This window comes from Schistocerca piceifrons, chromosome 9 (genome assembly GCF_021461385.2).
Source record: "Schistocerca piceifrons isolate TAMUIC-IGC-003096 chromosome 9, iqSchPice1.1, whole genome shotgun sequence".
In the NCBI taxonomy this organism is placed as follows: domain Eukaryota; kingdom Metazoa; phylum Arthropoda; class Insecta; order Orthoptera; family Acrididae; genus Schistocerca; species Schistocerca piceifrons.
The window spans coordinates 203,407,212-203,432,369 of NC_060146.1; the positions used below are offsets into that span (position 1 = coordinate 203,407,212).

Genomic DNA, 25,158 nt, shown 5'->3' on the forward strand with positions numbered 1-25,158 from the left:
TATTTCGCACACGCTGGAAGATGTAATCGTTTCAATAAAAGTAGTGCAGGCATTTGGGGTTGGGGAATGCATTTCTAGGCGTGTTCACGAAAGATTCTTACGCATTTTTCAGAGCTTTTTTGTCGGGTTCACTTATAAAATATTTGTTTCTGAATTTTCATCCAATTTGACGAGTCGGTTTTTACGTGCAGTTTCGGCGAATGAATTTGTTTTCGTTAGGTGCGAAGGGGGTTAGTTTTTTGTGTGATCGCTGCTTACACTAGATTAGATGGAGGAATCGATAGACATTGATTTTGATGATTTGTTTCCTTTTAATATCATCTTATCAGTGGCCCACTGCCATGGCAGACTACGGATTCAGAGTTCTGGGGATCGACCCTTGTTCAGTCCTAGGATTTTTATGTGCCATTTACCACTTCTTTCACCTCTGACAACGTTAGTCAATGTGGAAAATGCTGGGTTATGACGTAGTTCCGTGCCCACGACGGAACAACTTCCAGTGCTGCCGCCCTGTTGACTGCTTCAAATGTAATCGATTACGCTCCAGTCAACAGAGAATCGTCTTTATTTTTTAAATATATCGTGTGTCTGTCATGCTGTTCGCCCAATAATATAATTAAATGATTATATAGTTTATTTGCAACTTTACTCCATATATTTGTAGTAAACGTAGCTATGTATCTTGTAAAGCAACGGTCTGGCTACAATTCCAGAGTCTGATGTTGAGTCCTCTGACACTCGAGGATTTTTTTGTCAGTTAACTTCTTGCAACCCTGTCTATGATTTATGTTTGCGAAAACAGCCGTAGAATTCACATTTTCCTTTATTTGAACAGATTCGTGTTTATGTAAAAATGCCGAGTTGCAGTGTGCATCGGAGCCAACATTAAAACTGCAAGTCTTCGTATAACTGGCTGTGTAAGTCAGTTCGACGATAGTAGGTAACCAGAGGACATACCCTCCGAAAAGATCGTGCTTAAAAAAGCACTGTGGTATTGGCAAACCAACATTCAGGTTGACAACAACTGTAACTTTTTAGTATTTTGCTGCATTACTTCTCAAGGGAATGTGTTCACAAAGGAGAGTAATATTAGCAAACGTCTAATCACAAATATTATGCTAACAAAACATAACGCAATATCGGCGATAACAATCGTAAATACGGATCCGGACAGAACACGTCCAAGATCGTCACAGCTTATCACGAAGACAAAAGTAGTAGAACAGAAGAAATGTCTTCACAAGCGTATTGTTAGTAAAATTGACCTATTGTTCCGTGTCTAATGACATATCCGGTATGGCATATAAAATATGTGAAAATCGTATAAATCAGTGTAGCGCCAAACATAGTAGGAAGTATCTTACGTTAGAACGAAAATAGGGGGGAGGGGGCTACTATCGGGAGTTTGACAAGACGGACACTGTACAAACGTTATTGTTGTTATTGATTTAAGTAGTTGCTACCGATAATCATCAGACAATCCTGTGGTATTGAGAGACTCTTATCATTTTTGGAACTGACGCTAACCAAGGTAAAATTAGCGTCTACCCTTAGCTGTTGTAATTGCTTTTATTATTTCTCCGTATGGCAGGAGTTTAGTGTTTTATATTGTGTTACAACTTATCTTTAATCGAAACACTACACAGCAGAGTACTGTATTTTATTTCAGTAAGTAAGTTTAAATTACAAAGAGGATCAGTGTATTCAGTCTTAAAGTTACGTTGTGTAATGATAAGCTATATGTTTATGTGAAATACTTCAAATGTAATTTAGTTCCTGCCTCGTAATGTTATACTACAGGGCAGGCTGAATGACACCACATAATAAAAATGCAAGAAAAATAGGTTCGCAGTAGAGCTTCTGTGAAGTTTGGAAGGTAGGAGACAAGGTACTGGCGGAATTAAAGCTGTGAGGACGGGTCGTGAGTCGTGCTTGGGTAGCTCAGTTAGTAGAGCACTAGCCCGTGCAAGCCAAGGTCCCGAGTTCGAGTCTCGGTCTGGCACACAGTTTTAATCTGCCAGGAAGTTTCAAGAAAAATAAATTTAAAAAACTTAGTTAATCTCTCCACCAGTTTCACTACTTTTCGGCTGTCTGTGTGATAATTTTATGAAATCTTTAGAATTAACTCAGTTAATTACCAGCTGTCTTTACTGTAGGTAGTCTTACTCGGGAAATAGAAAGTAATGCTGTTGTTTGAGCCTGTGCAGTGGAGGTACTGTATTGTGCGAAACACGAATGCAAGGTATTTTCTGTGAGCCTCGTGGAGTGCTTAAAAGTTCAACACATTATTTCCAGGTTTGTAAAAAATAAAAATAAATGTAGATTTGTATCATTTGTTTGCTTTCATTCCTGCCTCATTTAGCATTTCAGTATTTACATAAACTAGGATATCAGAATGCTTATTGTCACTAATTTCAAGTAAACATGATTTAGTTTAAAATCAACAGTAAAAATAGCAAATACGAATTGGGTGCAAATGTATAAGCTTTGATGGAAGTTTTTTTTTTTACAGGTTTCGAAATATCTCTGTTGAATATTTATCATACCTATGTAATCGTGTATTGTATTGTGCGGAGCACACTGTGCCTGATACAAATGTGTTAGACAGTTTGGTATCTGGGAGATAAGCAGAAGAGTGACAAGTGCGTTCCATTGTTCCCAGGTGTACTACGCGAAGAAGAAACGACGGGCGCAGCAGACGCAGGGCGATGACTCTTCGCACAAGAAGGAGCGCAAGCTGTACAACGACGGCTATGATGACGACAACCACGATTACATCATCAAGAATGGCGAGAAGTTCCTCGACCGCTATGAGATTGACTCTCTCATTGGCAAGGGCTCATTCGGACAGGTAAGTGTCGAGCTTCCTGCCTTGCGTTTTGATAGTTTCCTGTACTTTACACAAAATGACAGTGCTTTGAGTGTAGTAAAACCAAATTGCTGCTTGTGTTCTGTTTCTATTACTTAGTGAGACTGTTTATTTTTGATTTCTGATGAAGATGTGACTATGTGGGATTTAGAAGTGATTACAGAACTTAGAGCTAGGCAAACGTGTAGCAATATCACATGTATCCCCATCAGGCTACGTATTTCATAGTTGTTTGTTGCTGCTACCCAGTACTGTAGAGTTCTGTGTAAGTTCTGACTTCTGAAAGTCTTCACATTAAGTGTCTTTTTTTTCCAAAGTCCAAATGTGAAACCAAAGAGCCTTTCCTGTGCTACAAATAGTCATTTCTCTTATTTAAGGTTGTCAAAGCGTATGACCACGAGGAGCAGTGTCAAGTCGCCATTAAAATTATTAAAAATAAGAAGCCTTTCCTCAATCAGGCACAGATCGAGGTAAAGCTGCTGGAAATGATGAACAAAGCAGATGCAGACAACAAGTATTACATAGGTAAGTTTTCCAACCATCTTAATATCTGCCTCTGTAAATGCATAGCTTTATTCTTGTAGAGAGAGAAATTTGCAATAGCTACTGATATTGTCCAGTAATTTTGTATAACTACTGTTTTTCAACATAGACAATTCACTTATCTTACAAGGGTAATACCAAAAGTAGGGTCTTCTATTTTTTTCTAAGTACATAGACCTGTTTATTTCTACAATGGTTTACATCAGTTTACAGCTTGAACATTTAGCTATTTTTCGACATAATCACCATTTCTATGCATTTTTGTAGACGCTGTGGCAGTTTTTGTATGCCCACGTCATACCAGCTCGCCGCCATGCTGTTCAGAAAGTTATGAACCTCTTCTTTCACCTTGTCATCGGAGCTGAATCGCTTTTCGGCCAAATGTTCTTTTAACCTAGGGAACTGGGCACCGAGTCAGGACTATAGGGTGGGTGGGTGATTACGTTCCACTGAAACTGTTGATGGAGAGCAACGGTTTGTCGAACGATATGTGGGCGAGTGTTGTCATGGAGAATGTGTATGCCCTTGCTCGACATTCATCTTCTCCGGTTCTGAATTGCCCGTTTGAGTTTGTTCAGAGTCTCACAGTACCTGTCAGCTTTAATTGTGGTCCCAGCGATTCAGCTCCTACAACGAGGTGAAAGAAGAGGTTCATAACTTTCTGAACAGCGTGGTGGCGAGCTGGTATGACATGGGCATACAAAAACTGCCACAGCGTCTACAAAAATGCATTGACGGAAATGGTGATTATGTCGAAAAATAGCTAAATGTTCAAGCCGTAAACTGATATAAACCATTGTAGATATGAACAGGTCCACGTACTTATAAAAAAATAGAAGACCTTACTTTTGGGATTACGCTCGTACATAAATTTTTAACAAATTGTTCATGTATTGTGTGTTTTGAGACGCCTATGGTTATTCTACATTTTATCACGTTATCAGAAGCATTTCTGGTCAGTGTTATGTTCGTGTTCTTGTTGCTTGTTTTCTCCTCCTCCTCCTCCTCCTCCTCCTCCTCCTCCTGTAGGCAAATGTAAGTCAAATTGATAAAGCACAACACAGTGTGTGTCAATAAGAAACAGAAACAATGAGTGTATGTGTTGGCACATTAGAAATTGAGGATTTTCATCATAATATTGTATGTTTTTTAATTAAAATATTTGCATGACAAAAAGGAAGTGTGGAGTGGTATCATTTATCACTGTGCTTGTTGAATCTGAATTACAAAACTAAATACTTTACAGGTACTGTGTTCACTTCACCCAGAAACAGCTCTGCAATGAGGCATTTGAGAATCTTTTTGCTGTGTTGTTATATGCTGTGATTAACATCATAAAGTTATTCCAAGCATTTCAGTGAATCAACATAGTGTTTTAGAAAGGAATTTTGTGGTAATAAGAAACATTCATTCTACCAGGGCCAGTTTAGAGCAAAGGGGAAAAAAAGTGTGTGGATGATTCCATGTGAAGTGGTTTAGGGGCTGCCATTCAGCTGTCGCAGATTTTGTTCAGCTTTTATGTGCAGGTTTGCTAAATGATTAGAGGAAAGTACATAAATTTCTAGCTTGCAAACTTCAATGATTTGAGTAGAAGCTTCTTAATTCTCAGGCTGAACAGCTGATCCTAACTTATGTTAACAACCATAGGAAAGATCATTCTTTTGTCTACATGATTTCATTTTTCCCTGAATGTTTACAACAATACAATGAAGTTTGTCATACATTTCCCTATTTTATAACAACATGTTCCAAATCACACACTTTTTTGGAAAGCAGTAGTAAATGCATAACTCAGTAAGCCTCGAATGAAAAATGAAGAATTTGGATTATTCTGTATGTTTACAACTTGTTAGAACCCTATAACGCAAGGGAAAAAGTACTCAAAACTATACCACAATTGTTGACTGAAATACAGTACCTAAAACTTGGTCAGAATTTTTGAAATGTCATCATTCTGTCACCTATCACTTAAGAGGTTCCTATTCACAAAGTATTTATTTTGCAGGCCGGAAATTCTTGTATCTTCTGTTAATCATTTAGAAAACAAGTATATGAATTTTAAACAAAATCTGAGATGTTGGAGTGGGGAATATCTGTAAAACCAGACTATTTGACATGCAATAATCTATATGTAGAGTTGCATAGGCACATGTAATAGCTTAAACAAGTTATTAACACGCAGCGAAAGTGGTATCTGGAGGGGCAGAGCAGAAGGCTTGCCCTTCACCTTGTCTGCACATTGCCCCCATTCATGTGTATGGGGATACCTCAGGTGCCACAAATCAGAAGCCTTCAGCCTTCACATGTCGAGCTCAACCCATCGAAGTATGCCATCGGACATGCCATCTGACACATGAATGCTTAGCGCATCACAAGGTGCTCACATGTAAATCACACGATAACCGAAACTTGCCGGTAGTGTATTCCAATAAACATTTTGTAGTCAGAAACAGGCAGTGATGTTATGGCTCCAAACCTATACATCAGGAAAATGCTGTTGGAAACAGCAGCCTCTCCAAATTAATGTATACTCATGTGCTTTAGAAGGTATTTTACCACCAGTGCATTATTAATGCTCATGTGCTAAATTCTAAAGCTATTTCAGTTTTGATTATGTGAAGTTTTAAGCATTCCTTATATTTTCATGTAGTCTTAACTTTGGTACAAAGCCGAAAACATGGGTATCCTGTTCCCCACAAGTAACATCTCCTAATATGCGAGCTTAGGCGCGGTGGCTGTTCTGTCCAGTATTGATAGATTTTTGGGAGGGGAGAGGAAAAGGAAGGTGACAAGGAAATAGAGTAGAATCAGGAAATTGCACTCATAGCTTTGAGAAGGGAAGGGAACAAACAATATTTAATGCAATAGAGTTCAATTTAAGTGTCCTCTTCTTAAGTCTTATTATCAGAGGAGTTATTTGAAGAAGCAGTGTATGCAGAAACACCGTTACTAAATTTATGAAATTTAATCACAGTTGAATGCATTTGTACTCTTGAAACCCTGTGGCGTTAATCCAAGAAATATTGTGAGCATTGGGATCATAGATAATGTGACATATAGAAGTTTGTGTTGGCCTGGAGGCATGTAGGATAGCCGAAGTGGTTGAGGCAACCGCTCACAACAAGTGGGAAATAGGAGTTCAAATCTCGGTCCAGCATAAATTTTCGTGTCTCACCAAAAGGTAAATATCTTCATACCTAATGCACCTAACGTCAGAAAGATTCCACAGTGATGAACAAATTTCATGAATGTGGAGAAATGTCAGTTTCAGTGAACCCGTGGATGCCTTCCTTCAGAATTTTACTACATGAAGTGTTATTTGAAGTAATGACAATTCTTTCAACAAACTTTTCTTCGATGCCTACGTGCTGAAAGTCATTTTCTTGCATGACGTATGCACTTAATCTACGGTAGTCTTCCATCATGACATCATTAATTTCTTTCTCTTCTGTACATCTTTCATTCTGAATGTGGAATTTCTGGATGCGACTTTTCCTTTCAGTATGGCCCCCACATTTTCTATTGTGTTATATTGGCAGTGGTAAGTGATTGCTCCAACATCTCCACTTTTGTGTAGCAGCCTGAAATTGAAACACTTTTCTCTTCTAGACATTATGCAGTTTCTTGCAAAATTAGGAATTTTCTTTTTTCCTTGAATGATAACTGGCATTATCCATGATGATCGCACGATCCTCTTCTAAACCACAGAGTAGATCTAAAAGTGTTTAAGTACATCACTATTCATTTCTTCATGATAATCACTGGATTTACAGGATGTAAATATTATCTTTTCTATTTTGGTAAGCCATATTCAGATGACACTACCTGAGAGAGAGTAAGTCTATTTCCTTTCACTATAGTCATCATAATCATCTTTAGAGATGCAGCAACTTTTTAGATAATTAAGATAATTCTGATTTATTGTTCCATCTCAGTTACACATTTTTAATTAAATCACTTGTTTTGATCACTCTGGATCATCTTCATATTTAAGTAGTTGGGTGAGCAACCTGTCGTGTCTACTCAGAACCACATATGATCCAGAGTGATTGAAACATGTAATCTAATTTAAAATGTGCTACTGAGATGGAACTATAAATGAGAATTATCTTAATCTATTTCCTTTGCCCTTCAGTACTTTGTCATTGCCTTTTCAATCCTGCCAGAAGTACTTTCTGGTGTGATTTATATTGAGCCAGATCTCACCAAGATAAATAATAGGGTGACAATGATTTTCTTTTCTGAAGCTGTACTTTTTCTCAGAAGAGTAGGCCCAGCTGCTGCAATCTGTCTCTCCATCAGAATGTGTCTTCCATCATTGAATTTTCTGTACCTAAATCCCAAAGATGTCAGAATTCTTCCACTCAAATGGCAACTCTGTGTGAAAGCAGCCTTGCTGCTTAAAATGTCTGCTCCCTTTTGCACTGTAGGCTACTCAACATGGTCATAAAATTTGACTACTTCCACTAATATCTCTTCTTGGAGGGTGAAGCTTCATTTCTTACCCACAAGTTTCTATTTCTCATGCCCCTGCAAATATTCTCTGTTCCTTTCAAAGTGAAATACCACACACCTTAGATGTTACATTGAGCGGTAACAATAAGATTTCGTCTCTTCTGGCACTGTCTTTAAGATCACAAGGAAATTCATACATTTTGTATATGATGTCCTTTATTTGGCTCTGTGTGTGTTATGAAACTCAGTCATCTTAACTCACAAACAAAAATAGCAATACTACCAGATGAGAATCACTGCTCTATTCCCAAACATACACTTCTGTGCAGTGCACACATAAAAAAATGCTGGATAGTGGCTAGCAACAAAGCTGCATAGCCGTGCCAGCAGCAGCATGAATGAAGTGCAGTAGTTCCTCATAAACTGTGTTAATGATGGGTATTTGTTTGGTAACCATTTATTTTTAATATGTTACCGGGATGCCACCCCACTGTGTCAACAGTGAGCTTATTTTTAATACGTTACCGGGATGGCACCCTTGACAGAAATAACACTGTGTCAACAGTGAGCTTAGTCACAGACTAGGCCGAAAGCTTGATTGGTTGTTACAAATGGAGGGGAGACTGGGAGTGGGAGAAGTGACCTACCCTTCTGTTACTGCTTTCGATGGTCCCTAGTATAGCTTTTGACGTACTCTTTGTTTCTACTGGTACACCAGACCCACGATTATGGTGGATAAAAGAGACTCGAGACCACACAGATCACCAAAAGACACAGATAATCCAAAATACACATTTTTCAGAATCTGCTATCTACAGTATTTACAAAACATGGTACATGTCACATTTGAAAGCTGACTGCCTTTTGTACTCACTACTTGCCAGAAACTGATGACTTATTTACAGAATTACATTAAAAACACACTGTATTTCATATCACTTGCTTTCAGTTCAATTTGAAGAAATAATTGGCCAATTTTTCCTGTTTCTGATCTCTTTTAGTTTTTCCTGATGACAGTTCTCTTTTAGTTTTTCCTGATGACAGTTCTCATTTTTGAGTCAAAGCATATGAAACAAATTTTGCCCTGTATACTTTAGTGACAGAAATATGCATTTCAGGGCCTTGGTGTGTGTGACAGTGCTTTCCTCAATCACCTCTTCTATGCTCTCTTCTTCAGTGGAGCTCACTTTGTTCACTATAGCTTTGTCACTCAGCAACTCAAATACGAATTCATAGACTTGGATATTTAACGACTTGTGGATATATTTATAATCAAGTTTGCTACAATCAGGAATTCTTACTCTAAACAAAAATATTTGCCCTAATTATAATAGAGTACTTAAGGCTTGGTTCTTATTTTATTTTTTAAAAATTGCCAAACTATGCATGGGTAATCCATAAGCCAGGCAAGTGGCACCTGTATAATCAGAATCGTGCTGTATTTTGTTTCTGTAGCAGCCCACAGTGCCTGTGTTTAAATATTGCAGTGACGTATATGACAGCAATCTGAGTAAGTACGTGTTTGGGTAATCCGCAGTGAAACTGAAGAGGCACTTCATGTGGCGCAACCACCTGTGCCTGGTGTTCGAGCTGCTGTCGTACAACCTATACGACCTGCTACGGAACACAAACTTCCGCGGTGTGTCACTCAACCTGACGCGCAAGTTTGCGCAGCAGCTGTGCACGGCACTGCTTTTCCTGTCAACTCCGGAGCTCAACATCATCCACTGTGACCTCAAGCCGGAGAACATCCTCCTGTGCAACCCCAAGAGGTCCGCCATCAAGATCGTGGACTTCGGCAGCTCGTGCCAGCTGGGCCAGAGGGTAAGTCAGTCGATCGACCAATTTGTTGACAAGTGTCGTGCCTAGTAAAGAGTTTGGATAATGTAAGCTAAGCCTTAATTGGAGTTTGCAAGAGCCCTGGATGCATTGAATTTGAGCAAGTCAGCATCAATTGAGACTTGGGTTTGGAGTTATTAAATTCACTTTGAGAAACAGGAAGTTTTTTAGGAGTAAGGGGTGTTTGAGCTGGTGTCAAAAAGGACCATTGGAAGTACTATTACGCTTCAAGAACAGAAATAAGAGCGTGTTAAAAAAGCAGCAGTGGATAAGCATTTTAATATTCGTGTTTACAGATTGCCAGTCAGAATAACATTTAGAAAAATTAGAAAAATGGAAGAGGTACAAAGGTGTATTTGGGTTCCAAGAAAGTGATACCAGAAATGAAATCTTTGCCTTGCATTTGATGAATGAAAGAAGAAATGCAGAAAAGGCAGAGAACTACACTTTGATGGGTCTGTGGGGACGGAGGGGGGAGAGAGAGAGGGAGAGAGAGAGAGAGAGAGAGAGAGAGAGAACTTCAGCAAGATAAAAAGCTCTAGTTCTTCACAAAACTGAGTGATACTCTGGACTCATATTTGGGAGGACAGTGATGAAAATTCCTGACCTACCAATCACCTACTTAAGGGGAATCCTGGGATGATTCTTGCGAAAGTACACAGCCAATGCCCTTCTCCATACTTGTGTTCACTCTCTAATAATCTCAACATTTACAGGACATTAAATCTGTGGTGTCACCGCCAGACACCACACTTGCTAGGTGGTAGATTAAATCGGCCGCGGTCCATTTAGTACATGTCGGACCCGCGTGTCGCCACTGTGTGATCGCAGACCTAGCGCCACCACAAGGCAGGTCTCGTGATACGAACAAGCACTCGCCCCAGTTGTACGGACGACCTAGCTACCGACTAGATGTACGAAGCCTTTCTCTCTCATTAGCCGAGAGACAGAATAGCCTTCAGCTAAGTTAATGGCTACGAACTAGCAAGGCGCCATTAGCCTTACAGTGATTGTAATTAAAGTCTCCTGTGTATTGTCAAGAGCGATGTACCACAATGATTGATTAAAGATAAGTATTAATCCAGCTACGTACTTTTCTTCGTAGCATTAATTACGTAGCCTGTTCCAGTACTTCACGCCCGTTTGCGTTAGTCTAGCGTGCATTTTCAGCCATCTCGATCTACAAGGTGTTGGCCCAGCTGCCGACACATCAAAATCCCAATCTTCCTTTCTCTTACTCAAAACTACCCGGCATTTAAGACTGGAACTTTGCTTTTCTTTTTTCAATGACCTGCTCAATCACCTTTGTAAGACACTGCGGTGACAGTTTTAACATGTGTCTCTCCATTACTCATTGTATCCGAAATAAATGATTGCAAGAGTCACCCAGATATCGTGACTAAAAATGAAATTGTGTGCCTATAGATCTGAAAACAAAATCTGCTATTCACTCTGGGAAAGCCTAATATGTTACAAACATGAATGTGGTACATAATGGAGGCACATAAAATAAGACGTACAGGAACAATTAACTGGTCTCTGGAAAGAGCTGGGAGGGAACAGTTGTAGGCACAGACAAGATGAGAGATGAACGAGGCAATGTTCTGAAATATAGACTAAGGTCAGACTGAAATTCATGTCTTGATGTATAGTATCTGGACAGAAGTGTATTTGATTTCTGGAGAAACATTGTGTACCTGGATAAGTATGTGTCCTATATTAATTGTAGCAGTGCAAGGAAGCATAATCATTTCAACTTCTGTCCATTGCCACAACATTGCTAACATTGTGAGTAAGAGTAATAAACAATACATTTCTAATAGTATGTTTAATATACAGAGTTCTTGGGTTTGTCAGTTTTTTCCCTTGTATCCATTGTCATTATGCAGAGAAGCTAAAGATTGGTGTAAACTGGTTCACACTCTTTACAGAGAGCTTTTCTTCTTCGAGCTCACCAGTGGAATATTCCTTTAATTCCGCAAAACTTATCTAGTGATCAGTAGTTTTATTTTGTTTTGTATTGATCATAAAAGTTACTGTTTATACTTTTCCTGAAACTAATTACACAAACTGTTTTCTCATATGTATATCAAAAATTGTTGTGTGACTTTCAGATATACCAGTACATCCAGTCTCGGTTCTACCGGTCGCCCGAGGTGCTCCTAGGAATCCCATATGACCTCGCCATCGACATGTGGAGCCTCGGTTGCATTCTGGTCGAGATGCACACTGGCGAGCCACTCTTCAGTGGAGCCAACGAGGTGAGTCTGCTGCCATTGATGTGGTACGCAGATGGTACTACTGGTTAGGGAAGTGAAATGAAGATGTTGCATAAAAGAAATGTAAACAACTGGTGACACTTCATAAAAAAGACGACAAAGGAAGCACATTGATAAAGAATCCATGAAAGCCTACGAAATGTGTGCGAGGGTAAACTATATACATAAAGGAGCAGACAGGCATTTGGAAAACTCTGAAAACTGCTTAGCTGGTTGTGTCAACCGGCATAGCAATATCCGGAAGTAATTTTTTTTTGTGTGTGTGTGTGTGTGTGTGTGTGTGTGTGTGTGTGTGTTGTGTAGGAAATGAAGAACTTAATTTTTACAAAATGAAATTAAAAATTGTTGAAAAATTGTGTTTATTAATCACCAAAGGTATTAATATTACCAATTTATAAAAAGTGCCTACTATTTACAAGTACAGTGTGCTTAATGAGCTTCAGAAAGTACTATCTTTCCGACGTTAAAATATCGCTTTCTCAGAAAGTATTTGAGCTAGGAAGTCGAAATTTTTACAGGTTATTTATTGGAGTATTGGCTACAACTTAACACAGGTTTTTTTAAAAATTTAATTCAGTTCCTAGAGATTAGTTTTTGCTATTGTAATGAAGATTCACTACTTTTTTGTGCCATATTTTGTTTATAAATTCAACAGTATACAGGTTTTTGGAAAAAGGCTGTGCTAAATTATGCAAAAGGGTCTATGTAACATTTCCTGAAAATTTGAAGCAAATTGGTTTGGTAGATCCTGGGAAAACTCGCGTAATTTGTATGAAAAAATGAAACTTTTGGGAATCAAGCGACAAAGTTTGGATTACCTTTTTATGCATTCAACGTCCATAGGATGGATTATCTTTATCTTCTGCAAACTCCTCCTCCAGCTTACTCTTTGTCCTCCTCCAGTTTATTCTGGCTTGTATTTTTAGGCTATTTACAGCCCTGTCAGCAGCTGGAAGACATTCCTTGTCTAAAGCAAGCATTGTTCGTACCATGTTGAAACCTATCTTCATTTCCATATTTCAAAATACTTTGCACCTTACAATGTTGCCATCACTGGAAGTAGCAACACATTATATGCACCAAAGTGAAGTGTTTCTATCCCAACATACACAGTCTTAGGGATTCTTGACCATTTAACACTATTTACACTTTCTTTTGGGTTTTGAGTTTTTCCATGAACCCACTTTTTCAGTAGCTCAGGTGCTGCTAAGTCTCTGAAAATAGGTTATATTACCTCCATTACTGCATCAGGCAGACTGTGTTTATGAGTGTACACTTCACCAGTTAGCAATCCCATGTTGAACTTACACCAACTGTTTTCTGCTTTGGGACACAAGTAATGATGGGGAATTTCATCAGCTGAAAAAAAGAGTCCAAACAGCCTTCTTCATTTCATCGACACTGTGTGCGTTTTGTCTAATAGCTATTTCATGATAGTTTTGTATTTTGTCAACTACACTGTCAGTTAATCGTCCCTTCCCATCCAACCCTTTACCATCATTGAGTTTTTGTTTTTTGTATGAAGCTTTCGGTTGCCAAAGTCTTGATCCCATTCATTTCTGTGTGTCCAATACACTCAAATTTGTGCACCACATCATCACCATAGGGCTTCAGTTATTGAATATGTTTGAAATTTATAGAATCACCGTCACCAAGGTAATTCACATATCACACTTTATCACACAACATTGAAATATACTAGAAACACCAGCCACTTCCCTTCCTCCATTACTGCCACTAAGTGTTAGCTATGCAATTATTTTCGTGTATACTTAACAATATTTGGATATTACTGCTGCGTCTAAAACTTTCCCTGTATATGTGTTGGCAGTTGATACTACACCATGAAGAGATATGTGTCCCCGTTATGCCAGGTACCATTGAATGCTCAGTCAAGTCTCTATTACCACTGTTTTCTATTGCTGCCTCTTCCACAGCTTTCCTTGTTGATTCTATACAAACATTTACTACTTTAGACCCTATAAATCTATTGTAGTTTGTAAACTTGTAAATGTATTGTAGTTTGTAAACTTGGTTGTGGGATTTGCAAGAGTCATCATGCCATAGAAAACTGCACCTGCAGTAGCACCCTTACCAACTGTGCACATGGCGTAAAAAAATTTAATATTGTGTTCATAGATTTTGCTACCATTTTCTTCATTTGGAGTTACTGCAACACACTTCCAAAAGGTGGTCACGTATGAACACTTACTGCAGTTAAGTTCCATATCACTGGCAAGTCCTACGTCAGTTTTTATATAGAGATCCATATTGACTTCACTACATTGAGTACATCTACACAGTTTGCAGAAATTCCATTGAGAACTGACATATCAAGTATTTCATTCCCATTTGATTCGCCCAAAAAAAATTCATATTTTTCGGTAACTGACCCAAGCTTCTTCTATGAAGTACTTTCTTTCTCACTTTCACTGAAATGGGCAGGTGTACCAGTAAGGTTAAGTTCACATGCTCAGTTATCGTCTTTATTGTTTATAGTAATAGCACCTAATTTTGGCTTTCCAAAATTTCTCCTTTTCTTGAAAGGCTTCAGAGGATTTCTAGTCACTCTACATTTACCCAGGATTTTCCTTCAATAAAACAGAGATTTCGATGAACAGAGTTCACTATGAATATTTTCAGGATTACGAAAGAGTAAATAAACGTGAAATGTATGATAATCGAGTGAGTGATGTGTATGGAATTATCACAAGTTAACCACAATACTTATTTTGTAATGCTTATTTTCTCTCACATCACTAAAATGTACATGAGGAGCATGTAGATTCATGAGTCCAAAACTTGATAGCAGTTTAACAGTGCCATAGTGGATCACACCCATGCAGAACATATTTCAAAAATGAATAATTATATATCATTTGAAAGGAAATGACTGTAGATTTTTAAAATGCAAACAAGTAAAAATTGAACGTTCCTTGAATTTGAAACTTTCTGGAGCCACTTAACTGATAGAACATAGTGTTTATGAGACTTTTGTGTACTATTTTGCTGTTAGATAGGTTCTGTTCAGATACTTGAGAATACATTTCATATTTACTCTATCCTTTTCCTTGTGGCTACATCCAGGTGTATGCTCGACAAGTATGTTGAACACTCCTCCTCCTCCTCCTCTCTGTATCTACTGCTTTTTCTCTCTGTCTGTCCATCTCATTCTCCCACCTCTATCTGTGTATCTCCTCCTCCTCCTCCTCCTCCTCCTCCTCCTCTCTCTCTCTCTCTCTCTCTCTCTCTCTCTCTCTCTCTCTCTCTCTTTCTCTTTGTGAGACAACTGCCTGAAACAAGTCTCTGTTAGTTTTGGCCGTTATTTGAATGTTTTCACTCACTGACCAGGTTTGAATGGTTTCATTCAATATGAGACTACCAACTTACACAAGCCTCTGTTGACTGTGGCTGTTATATGAATGTTTTCATTCAGTCTCTGTGTTTGAGTGATTACACTTTTTTTCACACCCTTTCCCATGGGGGGGGGGGGGGTGAGGGGGGGGGGGGTGGCTTTTGGGGCGTGCATGTGGTACTGCTCCTATAGCCTCTCCCTGCTGCTGCCAGTGCCGAGGTTGCAGCTGGCGTCAAAAGCTGGAACAGTGGCGTGTAACAGTGCCAGGACCTGTGATAGCAGCGAATAGCCGCCGCGCCACCTCCTTACACCGGCTGGAACCCTGGCACTGGCAACAGCAGAATGCTTATGTGGGGCATTTGGGATGCTTAGGGGTTAGCTAGCTAAGTACATTTTTGTATAATTAATTAATGGACGTCATCGCATCTTTTCAGTAAAACAGGATGCAAACAGTCACAAAAATCTGGCATGTATCCTTTCTTCTTCACAGAACCTTTGTGCTTGCTCAATTCTGTACTCTCTATGAAGCTTTATTAGTTATGTGGTGTTAATTGCACGTGGAACAATTTAATACACAGCAGTTCGTATATCAGTTTCAGTTGGTGGAAAGAAGAATTAGTCTTTCAGTACGTAATTAAATGAGTATTTATAGTGCTTATTTTAACTTTGGTGTACCCACTGAGATGTCTTCATGTATGCCTGGAATTGTGGCTACCCTCTGAGGGTATATGTACCCCCAGTTTGTTTTGTACACCATTGCTGTACTTAGCCTGATAAAAGCACTACAGAATGGTTTCACTCGGAAGAATAACTGGATAAATCAGTCAACTAAATGACTAAACAGTGGTTTCAGTTTCATAAACAAATGAATACATGTGTCAACCGACAGAAAAATTACAGACGGTTTCACTCGAAAAGATAGAATGAATAACTTGTTCAGTATGCAAAATACCACTGGTTTGTGTCGACTGTTTTCATTTGCTTGTTCCCGGTGTCACTCAAAAGAAATGAAACATATTAATACAACTGACATGTAAAGCTACAACTGACTGATTCACTTGTTTCCATTCTGTTGCTATCACAGGCAGGACTCATTCAAAAGAATGAATGAATAAATCAACTGATATGTAAAGCTATAGCCGTACGAGTCAATTGTTTTCCAGCAACTGACTCAGTTGATTGTTTTCATTCCATTGTTCCCCACACTACATCTGGTCCTCCCCCCTCTCTTAGCCCATTTCATCCACCTCCTCCCTCTATCTCCTTCTCCCCCTCTCTCTTTTCATCTCCACTTCCTCTTCTTCCATCTGTCCACCACCCTTCTTCGTGTTCCTCCTGCATCGTGCGTCTCTCCCTCGTCCCCTCCTCTGTCCATCTCAGTCTGTCTCCAACTGTGCTGATCGGCTTGGGTAACCCCTGCAGTACAGCTCAGTAAAGCAGGCTGATACTACTATCACAGCACATCTGTCCTGCAGGCCGGGCAGTGCAGTAGGGCCTTGAAAATAATTTATTTGTTTAACATACATGCAAAGCAGCTTGATAAAGTAGACTAGTACCAATTTAACACAATATTTGTGTCATGCAGGGCAGCCTACATGTCAGGACCCTGTAACCATTTATTGCCCGACATATAGACTGCCCTTCAAAACAGGTTGAGTTGGCAAACCCATACTGTTGCCACTAGAGGTCTTCATCTGACATTTATGCTCACTCAAGTTGTGAACATAGTTCTGGGTATTTTTTGAATTGCCCGACCATTTGCTGTAGTTACCGTAGTGCCAGTTAGTCACCCACTGTAGGATCATGGCACATGAAGCTGAGATGAAGGAGAGTCTGAACTTGAAACTTGATTTGAAGGAATGAATCCAAAGGACAGTGGTTGTAACAATATTTAGGATATATTTTCATTAGTGACTGATAAGGATATCGGTTACATGTACTGCGCCAAGTGCTCTGCTCTCCTGTTTTACAGATTTGCCACCTCACATCTGAAGGCACATGTCTGCAGAACACTACAGAATGTAGCGAAGTGTAGGTTCTAAAGTATTACTAGTTTCAGTGAAACCTACAATAATTAACAAGTTGTGTGGATATGTGTGCAGAGATCTTTGTCCATTTACATTAATATAAGGTGTAGCAATTTGCCCTTTATGTCAGGAGCGTGTAATGTCAATTCCAATTTGGGACATATAGGTGTCTCCAACATTTGGCTTCATCCTATGACAGTAGCATGAAACACTGAAGGTCAGGTCATTTAAATACAAGTGAGTATGATTTCCAGCATTATCAAGACCATAGGCAAGATTGCTTGTTGGTGTCCAGCAGATATAGGAACCCAACATATTGGAAAATGTGTTAGCTATCTCTATTACTGGACACTTTGCTCATCAAGATTAGGCACTGCAAAATGTGGTATTGGTGACAACTCCCTTTTCTGAGAAGAAAAAAATCTGGGAAATATATTAAGAACTACTTAGAAGAAACATTACTCAAATTGGTAGTAGTAAATCCTCAGCATTTTAATAAGATTTAATTTGTCACTGACCAAGGCTGTAAAATATGCAAGGCATTGAAATCCCTTCAGCATTATGCTTGCATTACCCAGTCCTGAAACACGGTATGGCACATCGAGTGATGACTATTTGATAAATGAGTTTTAGCAGCTTATACTGCAAGTTTTGCTGCCAAAGATTCTGTCCGTTTCATGAACAAATTGAAGACATAAATTTGATACAGAAAAACGTGAAGCAATAAACAGATAGTATCTGGAACGGCTTGTTTAGAATGCTACAGTCTGTAGTTAGGCTGTGTTGAAGAGAGGTATCTGTGAAAAACTTACTGGTCACGACAACAACACTGTAAAAGAACTTGTGGCATTTTTTATAGTCATTCAAAGATGCATTAGGAATGCTGAAAGGTGAGAAGTTTCCAACAATTGAGTTCATTTCATTATGAGTGCACAAACTGAAAAGTCATTGTAATACAGGGCTGAAGGTGCAGAGGCACACTGAAATTACTGTGTCCAGCAAATGAAAATTGCACTTAATTGCAAATCACCAGTTTCAGTGTCACCGGTATTTTGACAGTACAGTGTCATATTGTCACCTATTAACTGTAAATACTAAGATGAGAAAGTTAAAATTTGGATGTTGCACTTACAATTATTTGGAAATGATGTCTGTTTCTGATAGAGAGGAGACGCTAAATACTTAGTGTCAAATGGGTGCTGAAATATCAATTACTGGCGAGTTAGAACAAAATTATAATATTGCAGTAATATCTTCTCTGTTTTTATGGTGCTTGTAAATATTTATTTAGGACTGTTGAGAGAATGTCAATCGTTCTCATCAGCCAAAAAAATTGAGTCTGTTTTTGGAATGCCTATACTGTGGGCCATGTCATATTAAATCTAAGTATTAGGTTGACTTGCATTTGACTTGAATGGATTTTAGTGAAGACGAAGATCCACTAGAGGAGTGAAAGTGTAACCATAGTCTCTTTCGTAAGCTGTGTAATTTAGCGAAAATAATGTTTTGTGTTCCAGCCTTATATGTGACTAGTAAAAGAGACTTTAGTGCAGTATGGAAGATTGTCTCTGATGGACGAGGCAAATTTGATCCAAAATGAGCCATTCGGGGAATAAATTGGAGATCATTGTATTTCTGTCAGATGTCTACTTTTGTAGGTGATCAAGTTCACATATGTATATTTAAATCAATAAATCAGATGGAGTTATAAAAAACGGCAATGTGATTTTTCATTATGAGACAGACCATCGTTATGAAAGTCAGTAGTTGCATAGTTGTCCTGTGAAGCTCAAAACTCTCTCCTAATTTTCATAATTGTGTAAAGCGAGCTACTTTCTTTTTGGATCACAATGATACCGTGGTTAGACACTCCACCCACAAGTATATGTCTACAGCATAAGTAAATTGATCTGAGTGTAGTTCCATCAGCTGGTGGCAATATGTCAGACGTGAGACTAGCTTGAGACAAAAAGAGCTATTACTAAAACAGTCACTACAACAGTGCAGTTAGAGGACCAGACAATCTCTGCCTTCCCCTCCCCACGGCGCCTTGTTCAACTGCAGCCTGCCCGCTTCAAGCTTTCATACTCGGGAAGCCATGCCCAAGCATGGTGGGCTCAAACGAGTATTAGCAAGCCAAATGCCATATTTTTGAGACCTCTAGTTATCACACAGTGTGCCTGAAGTGCAGGAAGCCTATATGCCAGGGGCTGTCAAAAATATGTTTTTGCCCATTTCGCTGCTCATGTTGGTGCTAGGAGGTTATAAACCCCATAGTACTGTTACTTGTGATGTCTGCTGTTCTTGTGACAAATAATTTGAAATTGATCCAGGCATTTAGAAGGCAATCCTGCACCCGCACATGTGTGCGGAAGCGCGCGCGCGCGCGCGCGCGCGCGCGCGCGCGCGCACACACACACACACACACACACACACACACACACACACGACTCGATGCACTCAGTCTGTTGGTCCAGCATGGCCAGGGGTTGTCGGCTGGTGAAGTAATTGTCAATGTCAATAAAATTCAGCAACAGCCATGTACTTTCAGATGTTATTTTATTGTATTGTGTAGGCTACCAGTCTCGGCACTTCGTTGTGCCATCTTCAGGCCCTATTTATTAGGATAGATGTGTAGGAGCCATTGACAATTACTCAACACACTTGTCATTCATTGATATCCACTTGTTGAGATTGCTGTTATGTTGATATGTCTGTTTGTGTGATAGATTTGAGTTTCACTTGTGAAGATCATAATTTATTTACTTTCGTAGGTGGGGATGGAGAATGCTTAAGCGTGGCATCTGTCCTCCCCTGCGCCTTGCTGTGAAACCTCAGCTGCCTAACATGCGCATAGTACACTAGCATATCGAAGATATATATCGTAGTAACAGGCACCAAAAGAACTTTTATATATATATATATGATTCAATATAATGGAAGGAAACATTCCACGTGGGAAAAATTATATATAAAAACAAAGATGAGGTGACTTACCGAACAAAAGCGCTGGCAGGTCGATAGACACACAAACAAACACAAACATACACACAAAATTCAAGCTTTCGCAACAAACTGTTGCCTCATCAGGAAAGAGGGAAGGAGAGGGGAAGACGAAAGGAAGTGGGTTTTGAGGGAGAGGGTAAGGAGTCATTCCAATCCCGGGAGCGGAAAGACTTACCTTAAGGATCTGTATGTGTGGATGGATATGTGCGTGTGTGCGAGTGTATACCTGTCCTTTTTTCCCCCTAAGGTAAGTCTTTCCGCTCCCGGGATTGGAATGACTCCTTACCCTCTCCCTTAAAACCCACTTCCTTTCGTCTTCCCCTCTCCTTCCCTCTTTCCTGATGAGGCAACAGTTTGTTGCGAAAGCTTGAATTTTGTGTGTATGTTTGTGTTTGTTTGTGTGTCTATCGACCTGCCAGCGCTTTTGTTCGGTAAGTCACCTCATCTTTGTTTTTTTTATATATATATATATATATATATATATATATATATATATAAAAAAAAAATCAAAGAGGGGTCTAAGACCTGTCCTAATGTGGTCTTGCATTTCTGACCTAATTAATTAGCAATACAAAATGTTCTGTTTTCATTGAAATTCATTCTGTGACAAATGGGAACTTCTTTCTCAGGTGGATCAAATGAACAAAATCGTCGAAGTCCTGGGAATGCCACCAAAACACCTCCTCGACCAGGCGCACAAAGCGCGCAAGTATTTTGACAAACTGCCGGGCGACGGCAGCTACGTGCTACGTAGGCCGAAGGATGGCCGCAAGTACCGGCCGCCAGGTTCACGCCGGCTACACGACGTGCTCGGCGTGGAGAACGGCGGGCCTGGGGGTCGGAGGCTCGGCGAGCCGGGCCACTCTGTCAGTGACTACCTCAAGTTCAAGGTGAGTTGCAATTGTACGTGGCCGAGCATTCAAACTGCAGCACCAGTAAAAGCTGTGAGCTACAAAAGCCACATTGTCACAAGTTGTACTAAATGTTTGGGTATGCATTCCAGTGCGACCCCATGAAGCAGTTTGGAGTAACACCATCTGCATTCTTTCTATGTGGAAAGATTATGCGTCAGGTTTCTCATTCATATTTCGATGTTTTAGTTTGTGAGGAAATTGTGGAAATGCAAAGGATACCTTTGAGTGATTAGAGCTTACATAAAGCAAAGGCTACATACCAGCTTGGGATAAACACTGAATATAGCATTTTCTGAAGATTACTTCACACTAACAACAGTTTCACAAGGTTTCAAATGGAGCATGTGTATGATCTCATTGCTCTAGACCAGCTGCCCTCAAAGTGGGGGACACACCTCCCTGAGCCTGAGGGGGTGCACCAGCTTTTGTTGAAATATTTATATTTCATATAGTATAAGAAAAAGACTTCTGGTGAACAAATATTTCTAGCATCAGACGCTTATTTCCATGAACCAAATTAGAAAGCTCCCCCATCATTAATTTGTTGTAGTATCTCACAAGAAGTGACCAGTATATCCTGTCAACAGGAATGCTAAGAAAAGCCGAGGGTAATATTCCATCACACTGCCCCTGTCTCGTATCGTGCACAGGGTTAGCTACTTACCAAACATTTAACAATTGCTAATGACAACAAGCAACTAGATGACGTGGCCGTGACTTCCTTGCAACAGTGGCTAGGAAAACAAGACTATTAATCACAGGTATTGTGACTGTCCTCTCGATTTCTGGAGTCATTTCAAAGGAACTGAGTTAACTAGAAGCCAAATTCTTGTGCATCTTCAGAGGAAGTTGTTAACCAGATTTAAAATAAAGTGATACAAATTCTGCCATTCCCATGTATGAGTGGCAGATTCCCGATGGTAACAAGTGATACTGTGGAAGCTATTCAGCAAGTTTCTGTTGTCCTTCAAAAGAATGCATTTCTAATAAGGAAAAAGATTCAAATTTAAACAAAGTACGTTCTTCTTTTGTGTCTTTCTCAGTTCCTATCAGCAATATTTGTTATAAACACAGAATCAAAATGTGTAAATATGAAGTTAATTATCTGAAATTAGGCTTTACCAGCATTCTCTTGAATAATGAGGAACAACCGTGATGTGTTCTTTGTTTGGACATTTTAGCCAAAAATATCCTGAAGCCTATAAAACTAAATATACACCTGCAGACAAGACATTCAGACCGTATAAGTAAATCTATCGAATTTTGTAAGTGTCATAAGCAAAACTAAAAGTAAATGTCACATTCCTAACAAACAAACAAAAAACTAAGTATCAGTTCCTAAGAAAGCTGTAATAACATCTCAAGAGGTATCCTACTTAATTGTGAAATCCAGATCACTACGCATTATTGGCGAGAAATCACTTTTTCGTGCAGCCGCCAAAATGTGTGAAATTGTGCACGGAGAAAAGTTTGGTGAGAGTCTGAAGTCAGTCTCACTCTTAGATGATACATGGCTCATTGTATTGATGCAGTAGCCACTGACATGAAAAATCAGTTGCTACCCCATTTTTACGATAGCTTGAAATTCGCACCGTAACTTCATACCAGTATTGGTATCAGAAATCTTCACTCAGTTTCTTCTTTTTGTACACTACTGTTATGAAAATGAGATTCATGAGGACTTTTTACTTTGTAAAGCTCTGAAAGGGAGGACGACAGGTGAAGCTATTTTATTTATTTTTCTGGAGAGTCTTCTTTTGTTGAGAAGAATCTGTCACGGACAAATAGTGTTGGTATATGTATCGATGCGGCAGCAGGCAGCATTTAATTTACTTGAATTAAAAAAGGCTTCATGACACGTGAATGTGCTGTTCTCCTTTTGTAAAATTCACACATCCCGTGATCCTATGGGAGGAATTATCTTCTAAAGTAGTACAACCTAAAGTCAACAAAGTGATGAACGATGCAGTCAGTGCTGTAAATTTTGTAAAAGCATGGGCTTTAAAATGTAGGATGTTCTGTATTCTTCATGAGGAGATAGATTGTACTAATCGATGGTCCTGTATTACACATGTAAGTACATTGGATGTCTTGTGGTAAAGTTCTTCGTCACATTGTGGGGCCGAACAGCAATCGTACAGTCGTGCCTCTGTTTCTGGATGAGAAATGGCTTGTAATGTTGTGCTACTTGGCTGACACTAGAGAAACTAAATTATATTAATTTATCACTTTGAGGCCAAAATAGTAATATCATTTTGCTAAGTGAGAAAATGTTTGTGTTCAAGAGTAAACGCGGACTTTGGAAAACCCAGGGTTAACTGCAAGATGTTTTCTTCTCTGGATGATTTCATGAAGTAAAATGAGTTGGGTGTAGGTAGGATTAGTAGAATTGGTGTAATACATCTAAAAATTCTTTGTCAGCAGTTCAATGATAAATTTTCAGATACTGCATCTGAGAATGACTGGATCCACAATGCTTTTGATTTGGTCGTAACATACTACTTGTCGACAGTAGAACAGGAACAGCTAATACAACTCTACAACTCTTAAGTGATAGAACACTTTGATATGAATTTAAGTCTATGTCTCTTGAAAATGTCTGAGTGCAGATCCTGCAGGAACATTACAGTTTAACAATTATTTATCACATCAGCTTAAGTGCGTGAGCAAGCATTTTCTTCAATGGCATTAACCAAGATGAAACGTTGGTCTCGACAGCGGCTGTAAGCGTGAATTTGCACACGACGCTAAATGTGCAGGTGTTAGAAAATTTCTGAATTTTCATCTGTGTACATATTTAGTCATATTTATGTCCTTATTGGATGAACAGTTTGAATATAACAGTTTTTAAATTAGTGTCTAAATGTTGACTATTGTTTATCATCATTTCTGTGTCATCACCTTTGAATTATTAAAACATTGTAAATGAATTAAAAAGGAATATAGATGGAAGCAGTAAAACTTTATCTAATTTGCGAAACAGTATTTAGAGAAATACAAATACTGGCTCAGTTACAGTAACTGCACATGCAGCTGTGGTTATTTATAAACTAGTTGTAATTTTTGACTCCCACCAGCTTTTAATATACAAATGAATGATAATTAAAATAAATTAACTACGATTTGCACAAAGGAGATTCTCTATTGATTATTATTACTGTTGTTGTTGTATCTGATAGTTACAATAATTCAAAAGAAGTAATAGATATTGTGGGTCATTTTTGTGCCAAGTATGAGAAGTGTTGTTGAATGAAAGAAAAATGGGAGGGGACAAATTAGTGCTGCTCTAGATGACCACAATGGTTTCTTCTGTCAGCTGTTTCTGTTAGTCTGTCAAGGATGCAGGGGCTAAATCGTGGAGGCAGGAAAAGAAGGCAGATGGTACTACAGACTTACACTGTACATTGTTTTGAAGGCAGAGTGGGCGGGACCTGCTACCATTTTAAGTAGCCCAAAATGTTAGCAGACTACTGTGTACAATTGCCTATTGTTCATTATTTATGTTGTGTGCGTGCAATAACTGTTTTAAACACTAAAAATATAGCACATGCATGAATAACATAGACAATTTCGAACGTTTTTATGTTCTTGAATGTATATTTGCTTTGCTAACTGATGCATTTGGCCTCATTAATGTAACTTGTTTTTCTTGGTGCATTTCAAATAATGAAAAAGGGAAGGATGTGACACGATAATGATGCTTCCATAGTGCATTTTTTTCAACTTTTACTAAATTTGCATCGATAGCAAATGAGGCTGGAACTCCAGTACTAATGCATGTTTGCTTACTGGTATTGGTTTGTGTTAGTCAGATTTTCAACTTGTATGCACTACATTTTCAGTGCTCATGCCTGAAAAAAAAAAGCAACTT

The 25,158-nt window shown here is 39.0% G+C and overlaps 1 protein-coding gene across 1 annotated transcript in view; it reads left to right on the top strand.

Moving 5' to 3' along the window:
• Positions 1–25,158, top strand: part of LOC124717036 (serine/threonine-protein kinase minibrain) — a gene marked incomplete at its 5' end in the record, with an annotated part of 140,232 nt that overhangs the window by 81,868 nt on the left and 33,206 nt on the right. Inside the window, 5 exons of the mRNA XM_047243691.1 lie at positions 2,663–2,851; positions 3,247–3,394; positions 9,405–9,691; positions 11,821–11,967; positions 21,003–21,263. Of these exons, the coding sequence (XP_047099647.1) occupies positions 2,663–2,851; positions 3,247–3,394; positions 9,405–9,691; positions 11,821–11,967; positions 21,003–21,263 (1,032 nt within the window). The remainder of the gene's footprint in view (positions 1–2,662; positions 2,852–3,246; positions 3,395–9,404; positions 9,692–11,820; positions 11,968–21,002; positions 21,264–25,158) is intronic.